Below are 22,453 nucleotides of genomic sequence, written 5' to 3'. Positions count from 1 at the left end.
ACAAGCACTATTGTGAAAATACAATAAAATAACAAATACATTGAACATTTGTAAATGTTACAAAGTCACGCATTTTAATATTCATAATATACAAAAAGCTGAAGTGTAATTAAAGCATTCACAGACATGTGCAAAAAATGTCAAAAACACCATAAAATATAATACATTTTCTTAAGTTACTTTAACTATTGTTTAGTGTAACGTCACCTTATAATTATCTTTCCACAAAAGGTAAATTGAACTCATAAAATCACATTTTTTTAAAGAAAATTATTATTCAAGGTGGCATTTATTGAATGTAAAAAAAATAAAAATTTTAAATATTCATAAAAAATTTTAATAACTGCTTTTTTGTTTGTCTGTAGTTTTAAATGAAATATTACTCGAGTCATTATTTCTTTTATTACTATTATAATTAGTAATAATAATAATAATAATAATAATAATAATAATAATAATAATAATAATAATAGAAATACTAAATATTATTATTAGAACTATAATAATAATCAAAATTGAAATGTTGTTATTGTTATTATTAATAATAATAGTATTATTATTATTATTATTATTATTATTATTATTAGAGTGATTTCTAAAGGATCATGTGACTCCGAATTCTGGAGTAATGAAGCTGAAAATTAATCTTTAAAATAAGTTGTTTCATTATTTTTATAGTTATTTTAAAGTGCAATAACATTTTACAATTTTACAATTTGTACTGTACTTTTGTTGAAATAAATGCAGCCTTGGTGAGCAGGATAAGCTTATTTTAAAACATTTCAAATAGGGTCCTACTGACCCTAAACTTTTGACCAGTAGTGTACATATTGAATCCAGTTGACACAGTTGTTTGCATCTTCAGGTATTTATCATGTTTAGAAAGTGATTGTTCTATTCCACGTTGAGAAAAAAAAAATTTAAAGCCTTTAAGTTGTTGAGCACCATCTCTTCTTTCAGGACAGCATATATTCATCACAATTGACAGGGCTTTTAAAATTCATCAAGCTGCTGTTTACTGTTTCAAGAATTTCTATCATTTTTGTAGTTGTGTGGGTTTCCAATGGCCCTGTGTTCAATCATTCATTTTCTTTTCGGCTTAGTCCCTTTATTAATTTGGGGTTGCCACAGCAAAATAAACCACCAAACTTATGCAACATGTTTTACGCAGCAAATGCCTTTCAGCTGCAACCCATTACTGGGAAACACCCATACACACATCTACATACACTCATTCACACACATACACAATGGACAATTTAGCTTACCCAATTCACTCAGAACTATTGCTATTTTAAGGACAAAAAAATTATGCTCAACAGGTTTGCTATTTACATGGCAGACTTTGTATTTGGAAAAAATTAATGCTTCACTAGCGAGAAAATAGTTAAATAGACCATCTGCAGCGCATGGATTAAGGATGAGCCTCCTCTAATTTGCCTTTACTTTCACTTTCTCTTTCTCTCTTTAGTGGATAAGGAAACGGTGTTCGAGGCTACATACAAACATCCATTAGCCTGCTAATTCATTTTGTTTGTTAAGGGCCAAGATTTGTTTCAAAACTATTTCTAAATTCACTTCTAATTTCCAGCAAACAAATAAAATAACAATAATAAAGAAGTGTGGTCAAAATTAACTCAAATGCTATGTCCATTCTGTCCAAAACAAGTGGACCAATCTAAGCTTGTTTTTAAAAAAATCTAATATAAATAGGCATATAATAAATAATACTGCTGTAAGGTCCACCCAGTTGGCCCAATGCCGGTGTCCACTGGTTGATGAAGGTTCGATGCCTGTTCGGTCTTTCCAGTGCACAATGTTGATTTACCTTGAATTTAACTCATATCTTTAGTTTTATCTGACTCCAATCATAAAGCATTAAGAAGATTATATCAATATATAATTTAGATAAATGTTTGAACTTTTTGTCTTTACTAGTAACTATCACATCCGTTCATTCGGGTGCTCATGTCGCTCAGAGAAATCGCCTCGGTCAGGACGCCTAAACAGAGGTAATTGACTAATACTTTAGATGGCCGCTACCAGCGCGCTCGTTCTAAAATACTTTAGTTAGTCCCGCTTAGATGTACACCCTTGAGTTATGACAATGTCATTTCTAATTAGAGGTTAGGGCATTATTATAAATGTACCCGACTACTGGACTCTATAGTAACTTTGGTTTTCACCAAGCCCATGGTTTCCCATATGAACTTAATTTAGAATAATATTACCTTCAAACAAAGGTCGGGTACCCAATTTAGGTTAGTCGTGCAACAACTTGTTGACCTAGACGGAAGTTAACGCCCTTTCCACCTAAGTACACTTGAATCAATATCAAGAGTCAGTCGGATCCCTAATACACAAGTAGTGTGCCCAATGCTCCATCTCAACTGGATTTTAGTCCGTCTACTGACCTGACGCAAGACGTGCGGAAACAAGGATACAGCGTTATCTACTAGAACTAATAAGTACAGAGTGAGCAAAATATGTTCAAACATAACAATTTATTAGTCAGGTAAATGTATTATGCCAATTCAATCAGTCAATTCATAAATGATCAATACAAAACATTAAATTATCAAAGATAAATCCAAGATGAAAAGATGCATACCTGACTTCAAATTATACATAATGTGGAGCGTAAGCTCCATGTTACGGGCTGATCTGGGTAGGCAGAATCGCGCTGAGCCTTTCTCAAACCTAATCCAAGAATTCCCTCAAGGAAAGAGGTGTGTGCATAACAAAAGGCATTTGCATTTAGTGCTGCCTGTGGAAAAGTCACACCCTTCACAGTGGTTCAAAAGATGCCTGAAATTATATATTTATTGATTTGATTATGTCTATTTCTGAGAGAATGAGACCATTGTACCAGTCGCACTGAGACATTTCAAATGATATCAAACATGATAGATAAAGTCACTTTGGTTAATCTAGAACATTCAAACATTGAAATGACCGTATGTGTGAGTTGGGGTGGTTGAAGCCGAGTTTCAGCAGACTCAGATGCAAATGCAGCATGAGCTGGTTTTTCCCGCATTCCTACCTGCTGGGTTGTGGAGTCAACAGTCTCTGTTTTCAGCTCATGTTTGAATTGTCAAAGACATCAAAAAATATTTGTAATATGTCAATTCTTACACTACTAATAAAATAACATTTTATAAAAGCAAATTTTCATAAATAAACTTTATAAAGCCCCCCAAGATGAAGGCATAAAGGCATTGGTTTTTATATTTATGTAGGAAGTAATAGTATTTGTAATATTATTTTTTTTATTATTATTCATTTATAAAGATATTTGCATATTGCTTTACATCTTGCGTGTTTTAAGCATGTAACTACATAAATAACGCACAACTAACATGCACTGCGCTGGACTTTAGACCTGCTTTCAGCTGGTCTATTGTGCAGTCTATTTTAGTTCCTCAAAAAAGCAACACGCCAACAATGCGCCTTAACACACCTCTTTTCTAGACCGAAACACCCATGAGTCTACTAAGTGGCACAAATAGATTTCCTGTTTTAACGTGGCGGAAAATGGGAAAATTAAGGTTGTGTTTGTCAGAAAATAGCAAAACCTTGGGGAAAACACTTCATGCACCTTATTGTGCTGGGTGTATGATAAGCCCTATGTCTACATATATCAAATACATATACAAATGTCTCCATGACATCAATATGTTTTTTGGAAAAGACAATTTCTTTACATGGTGCAAGAAAAGGATGTTACTAAAACATACTTTCTATGCTTAATCAACTGACTGGTGGAAAATATGATTTCTTTTCTTTTTTTCATTTGAAGAGCTCATGCAACAGCTGCCATCACATCATACTATCTATAATAAGGAGTACATAAGCAGGGATACTCAACAGGTGCTGGCACGTCACACTGAAGATAGTGTATGTTTATTTATCATTTGTGCTCGTGCCATGGCGTTAGGGCCATTCACACATTTAGTCCAAATCACGACAACATGAAAACATGACAAAATAGACCACTACTTCTAGTAACAATAATATTAAAAACAACTACTTTTCTATTATTTTCTAAACATTTTTTTCTAGCTTTAGGGGTGCAGCTATAACCTAACCTTTTTTTTTTCTTGGTAAAAATTACTGTTCAATTATTAGGATTTTTTGTCTTATTAATAAAAATGTATGAAAAAAAATTCTCTGATGCAATAAAGCCCCAGGACTGTGGACTGCTTTCTGATATTAGAGAATATATTACTGAAATATGAGGTGACTAATTAGAAACAATATTTTAGCTCTAGCCTTTTTTCTGGCTTTTTTTTTTTTTTTGCCTTAAGTTTCTAGAGCTACATTTGTTTTATTTCATCATTTTTTAAATATAGTCTTCTGTAAAATTTTAATTTTCAAGCCCTAAACCATGGGTGCCTAAACTTTTTTTTTATCAAACTGTATTACAAAGTTGCCATGGATAACTTTCTCATTTATTTCAAAATAACTAGAAAACATTACTTTTATCATATTAACTAATGCAATATATATATATATATATATATATATATATATATATATATATATATATATATATATATATATATATATATATATATATATATATATATATTATAATGGAAACCTAAGAAATTCATTTACAACACAAGGGAGTTTAATTTCATTCTGCATCTGCCTTTTCCTTGATTTGCTTACTGATAACATCTGAATTGTGCACTATACATTGATCCATGGGCCAACTTTGCCCCGTGGGTGCTACTTTGGGCATCTCTGTCTTAAATTGTACTTATTAACTAACCAAGCACAGGCTGTTGTGTTTTAGGTAAGTATGTTGCTTGTCAATAAATGCAGATGTCATATGATATTTGTAATATCCATTTTTAAACACATGATTTATAAAAGGCTTCAGTTAAACCCAGCAATCTGTGATTGGCATAACCGATATGACCTCAAGTGAGACTTCTAATTAGAGCACCTCAATAATCCCAAATTCTTTTTATCAGTAAATTATGCCAAATAAACCATAACTAATTTTTTTGATGACACACAGCTGCTTAAATTTTGACTTCCACTTTAGGACACAATTCCATAACATTCAACAAAAATATTAGATTAAGCATATTTTCATGTTTGCTTTCTGTTGGCATGTCTAATATTTATGAATACAAGGCCTATAAAGTGAAAGTATGTGTAAACGCAGGGGTATGTATGTGCAGTAAAACACATTTTAACTGCTTTATTACTTTTGTAATAAATGTAAAAAAAAAACACACAGCACAAATACTCTTTGTATGGATTTGGATCAATTAATGTCCTTATTTAAAATCATGCAGAAGAGATTACTACAAAAATAAAAAAATAAAACAAGCAAGTAGGTGAGTTCAACGGGAGACCCCCCCCCCCCCTTTCATTCTCATTCACTTGGAAGTGTGTGTTAGCCCTCATAAAATATTAATGTTGGTTGTGCTCATAGCCGTAATTGCCATCTCAGCCTGTGAATAATTTATACTGCTGTGCTGTTCACATGGGCTCATTTAATCTTGGTGTGGCTTTTACCAAGTAGGAATATGGCACAGGCAGCAATGGCCATTGTTTTGCATTTAGAAGCCAAAATCAGTTACTTCACACAAAAGCCTTTCCCTTACAATGTGATATCCAACCTCTTAAATTTGAGGAAATGCAAAACTACCAACCGTTTAACCAGTTGGTAAAGTTGCTAAAATATATCACTGGGCTGTCTTTTTAGATTCATTCATTCATTCATTCATTTATTTTCGTTCGGCCTAGTTTTAGAGGGTGCCACAGCATAATGAACCTCCAACTATTCCAGCATAGGTTTTCCACAGCGGATGCCCTTCCAGCTACAGCCCAGTACTGGGAAACACTTATACTCACTCATTTACACTCACACACACACACACACACACACACACAAACACACACACACACACACACGCACGCACGCACGCACGCATGCACACACACACACACACACACACACACACACACACACACACACACACACACACACACACACACACACACACACACACACTCACTCACTCACACACACACACACACACTTTGGACTGTGGAGAAAACCGGAACACCCGGAGGAAAACTTATGTGTACAAAGGGAGAACATACAAACTCCACACGCGAAGCAGCAACCTTCTTGTGTAAGGGGACAGTGCTAACCACTGAGCAACCATGCCCCTATTTAGGGCCTACTCACACTATGCCATCCGTACCGTGCCCAGGCCTGTTTCCCGGATCGTTTGTGAAGTGTGAGTGCGCTGAATCGGGCTCAAGCACGGTTCACTTGGCCGACCCTGGCCCGGTTGGAAGAGGTGTGCCTGAGCGCGGATCACTTGGGCTTTGGCGCGGTACGCTTGTGTGTGAGTGCGAAACGTGCCTAAGCCTGAAAGCGAGACGTGACTTTTAAGGGGCTGTTTCATATGGATTTATTAATAATTCTTACTGTTCAGTGATCGCAAACTGCCGTAGTTTATTAAAGACGCAAACTCCTCACAGCATGACAGCTGCGCGCCTTCAGCAGACCTCCTCATTCCAGCAGCACGAGAGCTTTATGATTGTTTATGAGCGCCAAAAGTGGCGGATCTGTTCGGCGAAATATCTGACTGCGTGTCACCATATCCCTAAGAACTGTTTGGCAAAATATTTGACTGCATGTCAATGCATGACAAACGACTGAAACGATATAACTAGAGAAATCTCCACTGTGCTACTGGGTGAGAGCGTATGGCAAGTAGTTTTAGCATTTAAACCTTGTTCTGACTATCCATAAATATATTTAGAGATATAATTATATTTTGACTACTCATAATTATAATTCGACTAGTCAGAATGACAATTAGAGATATCTGCAATTACAATTGTACTAGTACGAAATCAGATTGGAGATATCTGCAAATATATTATGACTAGTCATATTCTTCCGTTGACTTCCATTGAAAAATATTTGCAGATATCTGAGTTTTGACTCGTCAAAAATCCAATTCAAGATATCTACAACTGTAATTTGACTATTAGTAAATTAATTAGAGATATCTTCAAATATATTTGTAAATATCTCTAAATATGACGAATTAAAGACATCTCCAAATGTATTATGACGAGTAAAAACTCAGTTAGAGATATCTCTAATTACAATTGTGGCTAATCAAAACTCATTTAGAGATATCTGCAAATATTTTTCAATGGAAGACAATAGAGGAATATGCCTAGTCATAATATATTTGCAGATATCTCCAATCTGATTTCGTACTAGTACAATTGTAATTGCAGATATCTCTAATTGTTATTCTGACTAGTCGAATTATAATTATGACTAGTCAAATAGAGATATCTATAAATATTTTTATGGAGTCAGAACAAAGATTTAAATGCTAAAAAGGCTTGCCATAGAGAGCGCTTCTGAACAGCGCAGCAGCGATGACATAAGCGTGCCGAGGTATGGTGTGAGCGCGGGCCATCGGGGGAGACGGGAGGGGGGACAAGCGTGCTTTGGCCCGGTTCGAGGCAACTGTACCTAGTGTGAGTACGGCCTTAGATACAGTATATACAGAAAGTATTCATAGCCCTTCACTTTTCCACATTTTTTTGTTACAGCCTTATTCCAAAATTAATTTAATTTATTTATTTACTCAAAATTCTACACACAATACCCCATAATGACAATGTGAATTTTTTTTTTTTTGGAAATTGTTGCAAATTTATTCAAAATAAAAAAACCTGAAAAATCACATGTACATCCGTATACACAGCCTTTGCTCAATACTTTGTTGATGCACCTTTGCAGCAATTACAGCCTCAAGGCTTTTTTGAATATGATGCCACAAGCTTGGCACAGCTGTCTTTAAGAATTTTTGCCTATTCCTCTTTGCAGGGGCTTAAAGGGGCTAATCATTTTGTCCCTAAAATGGTGTTCAAAAAATTAAAAATAGTTTTTTATTCTAGCCTAAATAAACAAATAAGACTTTTACAGAGGACGTTTTTTTTTTTTTTTTATCAGACATACTGTGAAAATTCCCTTGCTCTGTTAAACATCATTTTGAAAGCATTTTAAAAAGAAGAAAAAAATTAGAAGGGGGATTAATAGTTCTGACTTCAACTGTATATATTCATATTCTTTTTGGCTCAGTCACTTTATTAATCAAGGGTCGCCACAGCAGAATGAACTGGCAACTTATCCAGCATACGTTTTACACAGCAGACGCCCTTCCAGCCATAGTCCAACATTGAGAAACACCCATACACAATCTTTCACACACATACACAACAAGCAATTTAGTTTTTTCAATTTACTTATAGTGCATGTCTTTGGACTGGGGAAAACTGGAGCACCCGGAGAAAACCCACACAAACACAGGGCAAAACATGCACACTCCACACAGAAATGCCAACTGACCTACAGCCGGAGCTCGAACCAGCTACGCAGATATACACAGATTCAAAGAGAGCCACAGATCAACAAGGAGATTGCAAAAGACCAGCTTCTGCTTTAAACTGGACTAACTGAATATTTACCATTAAATATCTACTATTCAAAAATATACAGACAAATGTAAAATACAGTAAAACACTCTAAATCTGTTCAAACACGTCGATCTGATGGCGATATGAGTTTGCAGCAGGATATTATTGGTAGATCGCTGACAGGAACAGTGAACAGCTCCGCCAGAGTGCGTCTGAGTCTCTCATATACAAATCTATTTTACAGTCAATGGCAGAAACACCATTGAGCCTCGCTAAATCCACCTTTATTTGTGTGCGTCTATTATAAAACACTCAAAGGACTTTACAAACACTTGCGATCATGAGGCTGTTTTTGCACTGGTAAAAAATGTTAAGAGTAAAAAAAGAGTAAAAAATGTTAACTAACAAAGATGACAACAATCATTATGAATCTTTTGCAGGTTTTTCCTCAAGTTTTTCCTGAAATGCAATCAGAACTGTCTGAAGAATGCAGGAAATCCACGAGACATGCGCCGCTTTCAGGTAAACTATTTATATTCTAAAATGTTCTATTTTCAGGTATCTTGGCCTGTGTTTGTCTGGTTATTTCTCTTTCTCTCTCTCTCTCTCTCTCTCTCTCTCTCTCTCTCTCTCTCTTTCTCTCTCTCTCACTCTCTATCAAATTCAAATTTAAAATCCTTAATTAATCAATAAAACAATAATTAACAGTATATTTAACAATCAACTTTTTAATATAAAAAAATAATAATACATTTTAATTAACAGTATATTTAGCAATCAATATTTTTTGATTAATTTATAACACTTTAAAATTATTGTGTGTGTGTGTGTGCTTGTTTTTGTGACATATCAGGACACAAATCTGTATAATGACATGGGTATGACACAGGTATTACAAAAAAAGGTGAAACATGAGGACATTGGTAACGTCCTCATTTCTCAAAAAGCTAATAAATCACACAGGATGAGTTTAATCAGAGAGTAAAGCTGGACACTGACTCCTGTGATGGTTGGGGTTAGAGGTAGGGTGGGGTGAGGGCAATACAATATATGGTTTGGACAGTATAAAATGAATGGAAACCTATGTAATGTCCCCACTTTTCACAAAAAACAAACATGTGTGTGCATACTCGTGTGTGGTGTTTGCAAGTTTATCACTGATGATTTTATTGATATCCTCTCTCTTTCTGTGACAGGCATCGATGTGTTATGCCGCTAGTAAGATACAATCAGCTTTATCAACTAATACATATTAAAATTGTGTTTTATGGTCTAACTTAGTGAATTCAAAATAAATGAGCTGGAATTTGGGTAGAAAGTTTCTCTGATGAGCTGATAGTTTGTGCAGTGGGTGAGGAAGTGCCTCTTCTTGGGCACAGTGTAAGCAGATGTGGTTCTCTCTGAGTTGCCAATTCTGTCTCTATTGGCCCTTCAGTCAGACTGTAGTTATTCAGTTTGTATATCGTAATTTTCCTGATGATGTCTGTTAAATTCAATTCAATTGATCATTATTTCTATAGTTTGTCAAAGCAGCTTAAAGGGCCATGAAACCCCCTCGTTTCAGCAGGGTGTTTTCACACCTCTACTTTGGAAAAAGTCAGAAAAGTGGGCGTGTCCAGCTCTGTTTAGGGGGGAGTGTCGGAGGAAGAAAAGTGGGATGGTGTGGGAGTGTCTATTTGGGCACGCGCGAGTTTCAGAGTCAAAATACACACACACACACACACACACACACACACACACACACACACACACACACACACACACACACACACACACACAGTAGAAAGTGTTGGTGTTTAACCTACATGGACATCTGTAGTCGAATTATTTGCCAAATCATTAAATGGTGGACTTTAACTGCAGTTTGGCTCTTTCATTCAGAGAATTCATTCATGCCCCTCGCGACAAACGAGATATTTGATTCGAGGAACTGCTCTAAGCGTGTATTTTTCATGCAATGTTTGATACCGCATGGCGAATGAGAGAAAAAAAACCTCCGCATTTCCCGGAAACTTAGATGCACACAGCAGGTGGCGTCAGAAAGCCGCGTATGTTATTCCGGTCACTAAATGTGGTGAAAACCCTACACGAGGTTAAAGTTTGGTTGTGGTGCTAACATGTTTACACTCGGTGCAATGGCTAACTTAGTTCGATACGAACAAACTGAATAAACAAAGAGCACTGGTCGCTCACTTAACAAATCTGTAGAGACAGGACAATCACCAGCAACTAGAGCCGCGTCTTTATGAAGAGAATACTACAAGCGAATCCGGATCTCAGCGTTTGCAGATGAGAACAGCTCTCAGGTAAACAATGTTCCTCCTTAGACACGTAAGTTTTTGTTGTCGAGCGTCGCATACACTGTTAATCCACACTAGAGTCTGAGCTCTCACAGAGAGAAAATGAAAACGAAACTTAACTGCAGCAAACTATAAAAGCAACACTTCACGCTTGTTTTGCCAACACAACGTGGTGTGAGTGTCGTCTAAACACTGTGACAGTAATGAATATTAATGAAGTTGCACAATAGAGCGCGCTGAATGGTTTGAACCAAGCCTTACTCATGCATTAATGCAACACACTGTAAGACATAATAAGACACACTCTGGCACAGACGCCCAGTCTGCACGCTGGAATACAACGCTATTATGTCATGATCGTGACACAGCTTCAAAAATTCGTTTCAAACCGGAAGTACGAATTTGCTTGAAATAACGCAAAAACAACCAATTTACACTTTTTAGAGAAATATAGGCGTCCTAATAGTGTTTTTAGCAGTGTGGGACACATATACGACTGTCAACAGCTCAAAAAATGTGTTTTGGTGTTTCGTGACCCTTTAACATACACTGGATAAGTACTAGCAGGAACTGGTTTGATGGCTTTAATGGCCCAGGTAGTTTGCACCTTCATTTCAGACACAGTGAGTCTAGGGGAACAATAGGCATTGGTGATTAAATCTGCCTGTTAACTAAAGGCCTGTTGATTGTGAATCGTCTACCCTCCACCTCTGGTAGTCCTGCTTACAAAAAACACATTGGTGGTCGTTGAAGGTTCTTTGCACATCAATGTCTTGGCTCCATAAGACAAAAGCTTCCTGTTGTGGCATGTGGCCTTTGGGTGACCATGTCTGTGATTCACAACAGAAGTAATAATTTTATACTTATAAAATATTTTTTAACTATTTAGTTTTTAACTATTCTATAGTAAATATTATTATACTGCATATATTATAGTATTTACAACCTTTTTAACGAATGCAACAACATACTGTAGAATCAGCTATCATGAACTTAAAAAAATTACAATGTAGTAAGAGCAACTATGAGAGAGACACCCTCCATTGCATGGGTGAGAGTCCACACTGAGCATCTCATCCGCAGGGTGAAGGAACAAACTGGACAGTCATCATGTCTTTCTATTACAGCGAGCATCAACCAGATTTACACAATGACTTGCCTTCTGCCCATTAGTAAAAGCTTGAGCAAATGATTAAGAAGTAGATGATGAACCTAGATTTATTCATGTAAAAATATATATATAAACCCTTTGTCCAGCAAATAGAAGACATCGTATTTTACCAATCATGTTAACATTATTCCCGTGGCCAATGATAATAACATAACATAGTATTAGGTTAAATTTTAGCAAGGCAATGAAATCTACAGCTTGAGGCAATGACTTGGAAGCACACAAACACAAGCACAGTTCTTGTAAAATGATAACAAAGATTTATTGAACTGCACTACATGAAACTACGTAATTAGCAAACAACAAACAACTGCTCACACACATTTACACACACACACAAAGGCAGTTTAGAGGATGCAAAATGAGTTAACAACTGTCCCAAAAATAATTCTAGTACTTCTTACTAGATCTTACTAAAATCACACCTGAGAAACCACAAAAGCAGAGATTTGGCTCACTGCAAGAGACAACATTTGCTTGTGTTACTTGTGCTTTTGCTGGCAGTCTTGAGTTTCCCTAGCTGAGCTTGCCTCGGGGAAGCACAGTGCTCCTGACTGGTTGTTGACTCCCTTCAGTAACATCTATGGGATTCACTGCAGCACGGTGTACAATCAGGACGAAAGGGGGCAGAGAGCATGGCTAGCGCGAGCAAGCTAATACAAAACGGCACATTTTACTGTTGCAGTATGTTTTATATATTTTTTCTATCTATCTATCTATCTATCTATCTATCTATCTATCTATCTATCTATCTATCTATCTATCTATCTATCTATCTATCTATCTATCTATCTATCTATCTATCTATCTATCTATCTATCTATCTATCTATCTATCTATCTAATCTATATATATATATATATATATATATATATATATATATATATATACATACATATAAAAGACATTATTTATTTTATATATATATATATATACGACATAAATATAAAAAAAAAAAAAGTTTTTGTACCTCCTCAGATGTGGGGGCCTTGGGTGGATCCCAGCTTTGTTATAATCTGTTTTTGACAATTTACATTTGCTTAGTGTTGTTATTATTCTTATTATTTATCATATGCATAATTGGGTCTTACAGACATATTCATCAACCTATAGGGATATAGTAAAAGGAAGTGAGTTTGGATATATCTGTTTTTGACCACACTTTCTTGTTATTGTTTATTTATTAGTTTTCTGCGAAATAGAACTGAATTTAAAAATAGTTTTGACTTTTTTCAGTTTAGAAATAGTTTTTGAGTTTTTTTAACTAATACCCAATTTGTCTGGTTGCCTCCTGCTCACTCATTCTTAAAGTGTAGTTAATTTAGTAATTTCCATACAACTTGCTATTGTCAGTGATTCAACTAATTAAAAGGTGTTTGTGCTGCTATACCTCCAGCTCTGTACAGTCAAATTAATCTTAAAATCTATAAGATCATGTCACAGTAAAGAGGTAGCAAATACTCCACATAATCTATTGAATGATTTCAGGAGAAGTCAGAATGAATCAAAACTTGACATTTTATTTTCCGAAAAAAAGAAAATAGTGTTTCATGCCACTACCGAATCAAACATTAAAATCCAATTCAAGAATGAATGCACAACATCAATTACTCATAGAGAAATCGAGGAATATAGATTATTTTTCCAAATTTTACATAGTGTTCAGTGTGAGAGCTCTGCAATACCGACCAATCTGGATACAGACTCGCTCTCTTAGACATTTTGTCCCTCTCTTTAACTACCCAAGGAAAGCAATGAATGGTTCTTTTGTTTAAGTTAACTTTAAGATTTACTCATCTCTTTAGTAAGAAAAAAAAGCTATTAATGATAGGAATTACTACCCTCTAACCAGACCCACCTGAATATGAATATCAATATCAGATGGGAAGGAAAGTTCAGGGAAGAGGGCAAAAATGTGTCAAAGTCTATTCTGGGCATTTTCTCACTTGTCCTATTCTTTGGATTTCAAAGTTTTAGTTGTTTTATCTCAGAGCATGTTTAGGTCTAAATTAAATTCACCCTTACACTTTCTTGCCATTGTCTCAATCTGCACTTTAATTTAATGAATCTGAGCCAACCTCTATCACCAATTAATTGAAGAGTTGGACATTGTGAATAGACAGAATGGTGTGTTTGTGTGCTGTATTAATTATTGTCCATCACTGAAATGATTAGTGATTTAATCGAGGTACCACTGATGTAGCACTTTCAACTAATTCCAGTAGAGGCACATAAATTACATATTTCACTTCAAATTTACCCTTAAAAAGTTACATTTACACTACATTTAAGTAATGTGCTCTTCCTTTTACAGGTGGTTGTGTCAACGACAGTGAGTGTAGAAGGACACGTTTTGGCTGTTTCAGACAACATGTTTGTGCACAACAACTCCAAACATGGCAGACGAGCTCGACGACTGGACCCATCAGAAGGAACGCCATCATATTTGGAGCATGGTGAGTTATTTGGATTTAACACCAACAGTTTAGCTGAAAAAATGTGTAGACTTTTGTTTCTGATTAATTATTTGTTGACTAGATTCATTTTAATTAGTTTGAACAATTGCATTTCTACCAGTTCATCCTAAATGATTTGCAATATAACTAAATTATAAATAACATAAAATTGCAAGATGAGATAGGCTTGTGTGTGAACAAAACCTTCACAGATTATATAGTCACATTTTAAGCTGTCCTGAAATATTCAGTAATCCACTGACAATAACCACACACATGACTAAATTGTCTTAAAAGCATGCTGATAAAAATGTTAACCTTCGTCTAGTATATGTGAATGAGTTGGTAAAAGATAAAGAGAGCAATAAAGCTTTGCTGTCAGATTAGTCTGTGAGCTTTGGCCCTTCAAGTCACATTTTCAGTGGTGCGGAGAGAGTAAAAGATGAAGCAGAGATTAATTAAAAGCACCAACCTGTGCCCTCCCTCTTTCCTTTAACCCATCCCAGCTTCCAGAGAAAGGAAGAAAAAAGTAAAACGGATAAAAAATGAGAGTCAATTAAATCCAAATGTGGGCCAACACAATGGAATACTCTGGTTGACTTGAACAGAGTTTGAATAAAGTATGATACCACAATAAGCAAAATAAAAGAAAAAGAAGAAGAAGAAGAAAAAGAAAAAGAAAAAAGAGATAAAGAAAACTAGGAGAAAAGGTAGAACAAACATATATTTCATTAAGTATATTGAATAAGGACTTGTACAAAGCATTACTAATGACAGGAATTACAAATTCAGTGGTTTTGAAGTCCAGCCTTAGCGACCCAGTGCTCTGTACATCTTGATTCAGATCAACTTGTTAGCAGAAAACTTCAAGAACTAAACTGTTTGTGGTAGATGTGAGAGATATACAAACAAAAAGTGATAACTTTCCATGTAGTAGTAAATATTTGTTACCTGTATGCAAACCTCTGTATATTCTATTTCATGTGTGAGACCTTTTACATTTTAAATTAGTCTTGTGTGCGTTAGTCTAGTGTTTGTGGCATGTGTTAGAGCAGCATGGTGAACAGATGGCTTAGAGAAAAGCACAGAAAGTTTAATCCTATCAGATGGATCCATGCATCTCCATCTGCTTAATCCAGCTACCATTTCAGTATTCGCCAAAAACCTCCTCTCATGCAAAGATTACTGCCACAGATTCCACCTCATTTTCCCTATACTTTACCACCACACCAATCACCAAAGTATCTGTATTATTGTGTCTATACCCTGCAGGTCTGGGTGTATTTTATTTCTATCATCTCACAAGGAAATAACAAAAAATTCACTAGGTTTACTGAACACAAGACATTTTATTTTTATAGAACTATAAAGCTGCTTGCGATTGGGTTTTAGGAATGTTTTTTAAAATTAAAAAAGGGGAAAACATAAATATTAGCCACAGATTAAACTTCTGAATTTTGAACTTTTCAATAAAATTGCTTATTGAAACCCAATAATGACAATTTCAAAGATGTGCCAGTGACGAATAGATTTTTATAAAATATTGATTCATTAATTAGGTAATTATTTATAGTATGTATATAAATTGGTAATGACATTTTTTTTTTTACAATAATTAAATCATTTTAACAGCGTTTTGCAGAATTGTTTGTGAATCAAATGCAGAATGTTGTCTGATAATAATTGATTAATACAATTTTATACACAATGAGCTGTTTTCGTCTTTGATATTTAACTTTAAAAAAAAAAAAAAAAAAAACTATTTTACAGCTTCCCCATCATCAGTTTCCCTGGAAGAGACATGCTTACCCATCCCATCCTTTGCTTTCCCTATATCTCAAATCTAATATTTGATTTTTAGGGGCAAAATGCTGGTAAACGGTTGCTAGCTAAATTGTTTTCTTTGCCTGCCTGCTAGCACAAGACTTTGAACACAGAGGGGAGCAAACAGCTCCAATAAGCAAACTGACCTTTCTCCATGGTGGTCGCTTTTTTACTGAGCTGCTTGATCCATGACTGCCGCAGAGAGCAACAAATAGAACTCACTAAACGAGCTAGTCTAGCTTGCTATCCATTGACAAAAACATGTGTCATCTAGGAGAAGGAGGCCTATGGTCATCTTATTTACAGAATGATTGCACAGCTCACATTAAAAATAAATTTAAATTTATGATAAAATTTTATGATAATTTTTGTGTGCAATGCGGCGGCACAGTTGGTAGTGTTGTCGCCTTACAGCAAGAAGGTCGATGGTTTGAGCCTCGGCTGGGTCAGTTGGCATTTCTGTTTGGAGTTTGCATGTTCTCCCCGCATTTGCATGGGTTTCCTCCAGGTGCTCCAGTTAACTGGACAAGTCCAAAACATGTGGTACAGGTTTCAATAGTTTCTCAGTATTAAAAAAAATATTTAAAAAAAAACCCTCAGAATTTAGATTACAAAAATTAACTTGGCCAAATTTTGTCTCATCCTAACAATCCATATATAGAAAACTTATTTATTCAGCTTTTACATTTTTTTCAAAATTTACACATCACACACATGCATGCATGCCAGGTGCAAGACTAGAAATTTAAAAATGTTTGGAGCTTGGTGAAATAGAGTGGACCTCAGTGCCTACTCTTAAACTAAGTGTATATAATAACTAGTTTCTTATATTTATGGTCCCTGGCAGTTGTTTAAACAAGGTGTGAGCTGACATGTTTGAGTATCCAAACCAATATTAAAAATATTCTTGACCAGCAAATTACATTTTTTGAGACTGTAGCCTCAGTCAATCAATTAGGGTCAAAAACAAAACCGCTCATCAGCGTAAAGTACAGAGCAACAGTTGAGTAGATATATCTTGTGCAATGGAGGGGGACTTTAAAATTTGAATGACAGAAATACAATGACTAAAGAGGTGATGTTAATAGGCAACATCAAACTACATGCATATTCTGCCTTACATCCACTAATATATTTTTTGGTGCTTGGTCTCTTTAGTGTATTTTTTTCCGGTGTATGGAACGTGTTATGAGTTTTGCAAAAACCCCTACTAACACTCTTTCAAAGCATGTGGTATTTAGTTGGCTGTTTTTGGTTTCATGCTCTGGACTTGAAAATAAGTATGTCAATTTCCACAAATTCATATGATTGACCATCATTTAATTAACAGTCAATACACTGAATAATTGTCAGCCTGGAAACAATTTAGAGTAAAGGTATGTTGTTAATAAATACTGTGACGCGGTGGAGCAGTGGGTAGTACATTCGCCGCACAGCAAGAAGGTCACTGGTTTGAGCCTCGACTGGGTCAGTTTAAATTTCTGTGTGGAGTTTGCATGATGTCCCTGTGTCCATGTGGGTTTTCTCCAGGTCCTTCAGTTTCTTTTCAAAGACATCCCTATAGGTGAATTAAATAAGCTAAACTGGCCGTAGTGCATGTGTGTGAAATAAAAGCCATTTCTAAAATATAAATGTCAGGTGTTGTTTAGGACAAAAATTAATTTTAATATGGAAAATATTCCTTCTATCACGTGCCGCTACTTTTTTATTTATTTAGAACATGATTTAAATCAAGCATGCTGCTGTTGGTGTCATCAATTTGACAACCTGCTCTTGCTTGTGTTTTGAACCTGGAGTGCAACACCTAGTTTATCCACTGAGTGTCAAACTCACATATTGCACCTTTAAATAACCGATTCTTTGTGGTCCTACTTGTAATATTGCTGTAGTATGTACTAATGATGTTTCCTGTCTGTGCAAAAAGGGTGTTGATGCAAATCTATATCTTGACAGGTGTTGTAATGTTCAGGCAGAATATTTTGATTAGACAAAGCTTTGCTTTTTACATACAGAATACATACAAATATATTTAGGCAACTTATCTTAATGAGTTTTACGTTACAAAGAGATCTTCAACCAGCATAGCAGAAATAGTTTTTGTACTAAATCGTATACCATGTTTTTAAGTTAAGCTCAGACAATAGGCAGCTATATGTACTCATCATTAAAGTAATTTTTCATATTTCTTGTTCTTTTAATTGGTCCTGTCCTGTTTCTGGAAGCAGCTGCACCTTGTATCAAAGCCATTAGTCCCAGTGAAGGCTGGACAACAGGAGGTGCTACTGTCATCATCATTGGAGACAACTTCTTTGATGGATTGCAAGTCATCTTTGGAAGCATGTTGGTCTGGAGCGAGGTGAGCTTATAAGCCATTCATACACACATTTCTCTTTTAAAGAACCTTGCGTTTTGATACTGTCCCTCCATTGTGATCCAATTAATTCAAGTTCACAAGTTTATTTGTATATTAAAATGTAAATGTTAACAAATAGTATCTGTAGTAACTTGTATACAAATATTTTGCACTGAACATTAAATTTACATAATTATATAGTTTTTTTGCCAAGTTCAAAACTGTTAACACAATCCAATAGTATCTGGATGCAGACTTTCATATGCAAGCTAAGACATGCAATCTCAAACAGCATGCACTGAATGGAGCTTGTGACGTCACTGTTAGAAGTAGTTAAGGACAAAATTATATCTTGGATGAAAACTATATTATTCTGAGACAATAATAAACAAACTAGACAAAGCTTATTTGTACATACAGTTAAAGCCAGAATTATTAGCCCCCTGTATATTTTTTTCACAATTTCTATTAAACGGAGAGGAGATTTTTTTGTTTTTTTGTACACGTTTTTAAACATAATAGTTTTAATAACTAAGTTCTAATGACTGATTTCTTTTATCTTTACCATGATGACAGTAAATATAATTTTAATAGATATTTTTCAAGACAATTCTATACAGCTTAAAGTGACATTTAAAGGCTTAATTAGGTTAATTAGGTTAACTAGGCATGTTAGTGTAGGGGTAATTTACAGTAATTAGGCAAGTTATTGTATAATGATGTTCTGTAGACAGTTGAAAAAATTGCTTAAAGGGGCTAATAATTTTGACCTTAAAATGATTCATAAAAAAATAAAAACTGCTTTTATTCTATTCGAATTAAAACAAGTAAGACTGTCTCCAGAAGAAAATATATTATCAGACATACTGTGAAAATTTCCTTGCTCTATTAAACATCATTTGGGAAATATATTAAAATATATATTTTTTATATAAATAAAATTTATATTTGCTATTTTGAGAACTAAAATAGACTGTGCAATAGACCAGCTGAATGCAGGTCTAAAGTACAGCACAGAGCATGTTAGTTATGCGCATCACTTACACATTGCTTCAAACACGCAGAATGTACAGCAATAAGCAAATATCTTTACAAATAAAAAATAATTAAAGGATTAATATATTACAAAAATAAAAACCACTGCCTCCATGCCTTCTTTATCTCGGGTGGCTTTTTTGGGGCGCTTACATGGAAGAATTGGGCTGTTCAAATAGCCCATGGGCATCTCCCTTGCACCTAATGTCTAAGTCAGATGGCAGTTACCGTCCATGTGGCAATTATTGCAGACTAAATTATGTCACAATTCCCGATCGTTACCCTGTACCGCATGTGCAAGATTTTGCAGACTTTCTAGGGTGCAGGATTCCCAGCGAAGGCGTGTGCCCGTGGCAATCAAGGGTGGCTGCGGTTACGGAATTTCCATTGGCGCATACGATTAAAGCTCTCCAGGAATTCCTAGGAATGGTCAATTTCTACCACAGGTAGTTGGGGGTCAATTACTCTTGCTTGGCTGACCCAGATGTCCTGCTTTACAGAGAGGGACCACATGCCTCAAATTGGTCGATGTTGCATTTGAGGAGGCTGGTGTGTCTCTTTTGTGCAATGTTTTAATGGGACATCTTTGTCCTATTGTCCCCAGGCATATTTTTGACATTCTTCATGATTTGTCTCACCCAGGCACTAAAGCCTCCCAATGATTGTTGGCTTCAAAGTTTGTCTGGCCAGGCCTTAAAAAAGATGTGCGAAATTGGTCTGTTTCATGCATTGCTTGTCAAAAAGCAAAAGTGCAGCATCATGTTTATGCACCATTGGCGTGTTTTGAGGTGCCGGAGCGTCGTTTTGACCATGTAAAAATTGATCTTGTTGGTCCTCTTCCTCTATCTTGGGTGTACGCTCACCTGCTTACGATGGTGGACCGGACTACTAGGTGGCCAAAAGTTGGCCAAAAAGTCTAAGACTTTGATTTTTATGTAAGACAAAGCTCCATCACATGAGTCAAATTACTCCGTTGCTGTCCAGTAAAAGCCTTAAAGATGAAAAACTTGAAGAACTTTTGGGCCCTTCTTAAGAAGGCAATTTACAGTAAAGGAAAACTTTACACCACTTTAAACAGTGTCTGTGAGGCTGTGGTTGCAGCTAAACAAAAAATTGATTCTGACCAGATCAAGAAACTGACTGACCCAGTGAATGGAAGGCTTGTGACTGTTGTTGAAAAGAAAGCTGGCTATATTGGTCACACACAGATACTTGTCTAATAATGGTGTACATGCAGATACTCTGTTAGGAAAGCCAAAACATCACTTTTACTACTTAAATGTTCAGGCTTGAGGGTTTCTTAACATTTTGGATTGACCAAGAGCACTGTGGTTGTGCAATAATAAAATTACCCCCTAAAAATACAACGTGCCTAATAATTTGTTCACTTGCATACATATTCAACAATATGTAATTAAAAATCTGTTTAAAATATATACAAAAAAAAAAAAAAAGTTTTTACAAAAAAAGAAGAAGGTATTGATTTACCATTTAAGCCTGGAAATTTAGTTGCTTTTAATGTATTAATCCAAAAGGTCTCTCTCTGTTGTAATATTTTTAACCCCTCTCCTCTTCTGGTAGACCTATGGATATCCTCTATACCAACTATTTTCAGTGTACTGCTATTGCCATGATCTCAAATTTTTTATAATGTAAAGCCATTGGATATTGTGAATTACATGTATCAAATTTTTATGCTAAGCTAATGTCAATTTTAATTTTCTCTTAGTCATTTCTATATAAAAGCAGCCACACAGACATTCTAATCAATATACCACAAGTGTAGTATACCTGTTGCTTGTTTTTTTAGAAAAGTTTTGTTTTTGGATGTTTTGTAAATATTGGATCTTATTTTCTAATTGTATAAATTGGCACGTTCTTGCTTTGGCTAGAGCAGACGAAAAGTTGATGTAGTTTACCTTAAATTCTTGACCTTGAGAGCTGTTTCATAAAAGTAGTTTAGAAAAGTGGGGATAAAGTCAAAAACGTGACTTCAATGAGCCAAATTAAATGTCCACACTTAAATTGGTTCCATAAAAGCAAGCTGAAGATCATTTGATTTAACTAATCTGAGTTCAGTTTGAACAATAGTTAACTGCTCATTCATGTTACTGTCGTGAAACTCTGAAGGTCAAGCATAGGTGCATCGATTATGTTGTATATGCTACCATGGCAACTATGATGAAAGATGCAGCTCTGAAATGAGATATTCACAGCAAGTGAGCAGCATTTGATTTTTGAGTTAAACATACACTAATTTAAACATATTAATCAAATACTACAGTGCAGCTTGTAACAAAACAAGAGAGAAGGCTGACATAAAATTGCAGATTTTAAAAAATTGGCCTTTATTTAGGCCTAATAACATTAAATTAATTTGTAGCAATTGTTGCTTGCAAGGAAAGGTTTTAATGCATTGCATGCTCACTGTAACACACAACATGTGCTTAAGGTAAGCACAATAAATTTAAAATAATGGTTACAAAGACCTGTGCATACACAAGCGGCGGGATTTTTAATTTGCTCCCGAAACCGCTGCAAATTGCTACTTTCCATTTGAGACTTGTGTTTCCTCCGCCTGTTGGGAAAATGTCTTTATAATAAAGTGAGGCTACTGCTCACCCTGGATCTATTGCCCGATAATTCCATTCATATAAAGGTAAAAAGCAAAATTTGGAACTAATGTAAAATTAGCCCCCCTGTTTAAGTTTTCCCCCCATTTTCTGTTTAACCGAGAGAAGTTTTTTTTCAACACATTTCCAAACATAATAGATTAAATAGCTCATCTCTAATAAATTATTTATTTTATCTTTGCCATGATGACAGTAAATAATTC

General features: G+C 35.2%; 2 protein-coding genes across 9 annotated transcripts in view; one reads left to right on the top strand and one right to left on the bottom strand.

The window, feature by feature from the left end:
* Positions 1-22,453, bottom strand: part of clint1b (clathrin interactor 1b) — a 542,948-nt gene that overhangs the window by 56,569 nt on the left and 463,926 nt on the right. The gene's annotated exons all lie outside the window — the stretch shown is intronic.
* The window catches only part of ebf1b (EBF transcription factor 1b), a 281,523-nt gene that overhangs the window by 138,534 nt on the left and 120,536 nt on the right, over positions 1-22,453 (top strand). For 4 of the 8 annotated variants that reach the window (XR_012396818.1, XR_012396817.1, XM_073935435.1 and 1 more), the window contains exons 7-9: positions 8,919-9,000; positions 14,264-14,405; positions 18,455-18,585. Coding sequence is in view for 4 of the 8 variants with exons in the window: in XM_073935435.1 (XP_073791536.1) it covers positions 8,919-9,000; positions 14,264-14,405; positions 18,455-18,585 (355 nt within the window). In the remaining 4 variants the exon portion in view is untranslated. Of the gene's footprint in view, positions 1-8,918; positions 9,001-14,263; positions 14,406-18,451; positions 18,586-22,453 lie in introns of all 8 variants that reach the window. The other 4 variants (XR_012396815.1, XR_012396816.1, XM_068216123.2 and 1 more) reach the window with 1 other exon arrangement.

This window comes from Danio rerio, chromosome 21, assembly GCF_049306965.1.
Source record: "Danio rerio strain Tuebingen ecotype United States chromosome 21, GRCz12tu, whole genome shotgun sequence".
NCBI classification, from domain to species: Eukaryota; Metazoa; Chordata; class Actinopteri; order Cypriniformes; family Danionidae; genus Danio; species Danio rerio.
This window is presented reverse-complemented; position numbering and strand designations above follow the sequence as displayed.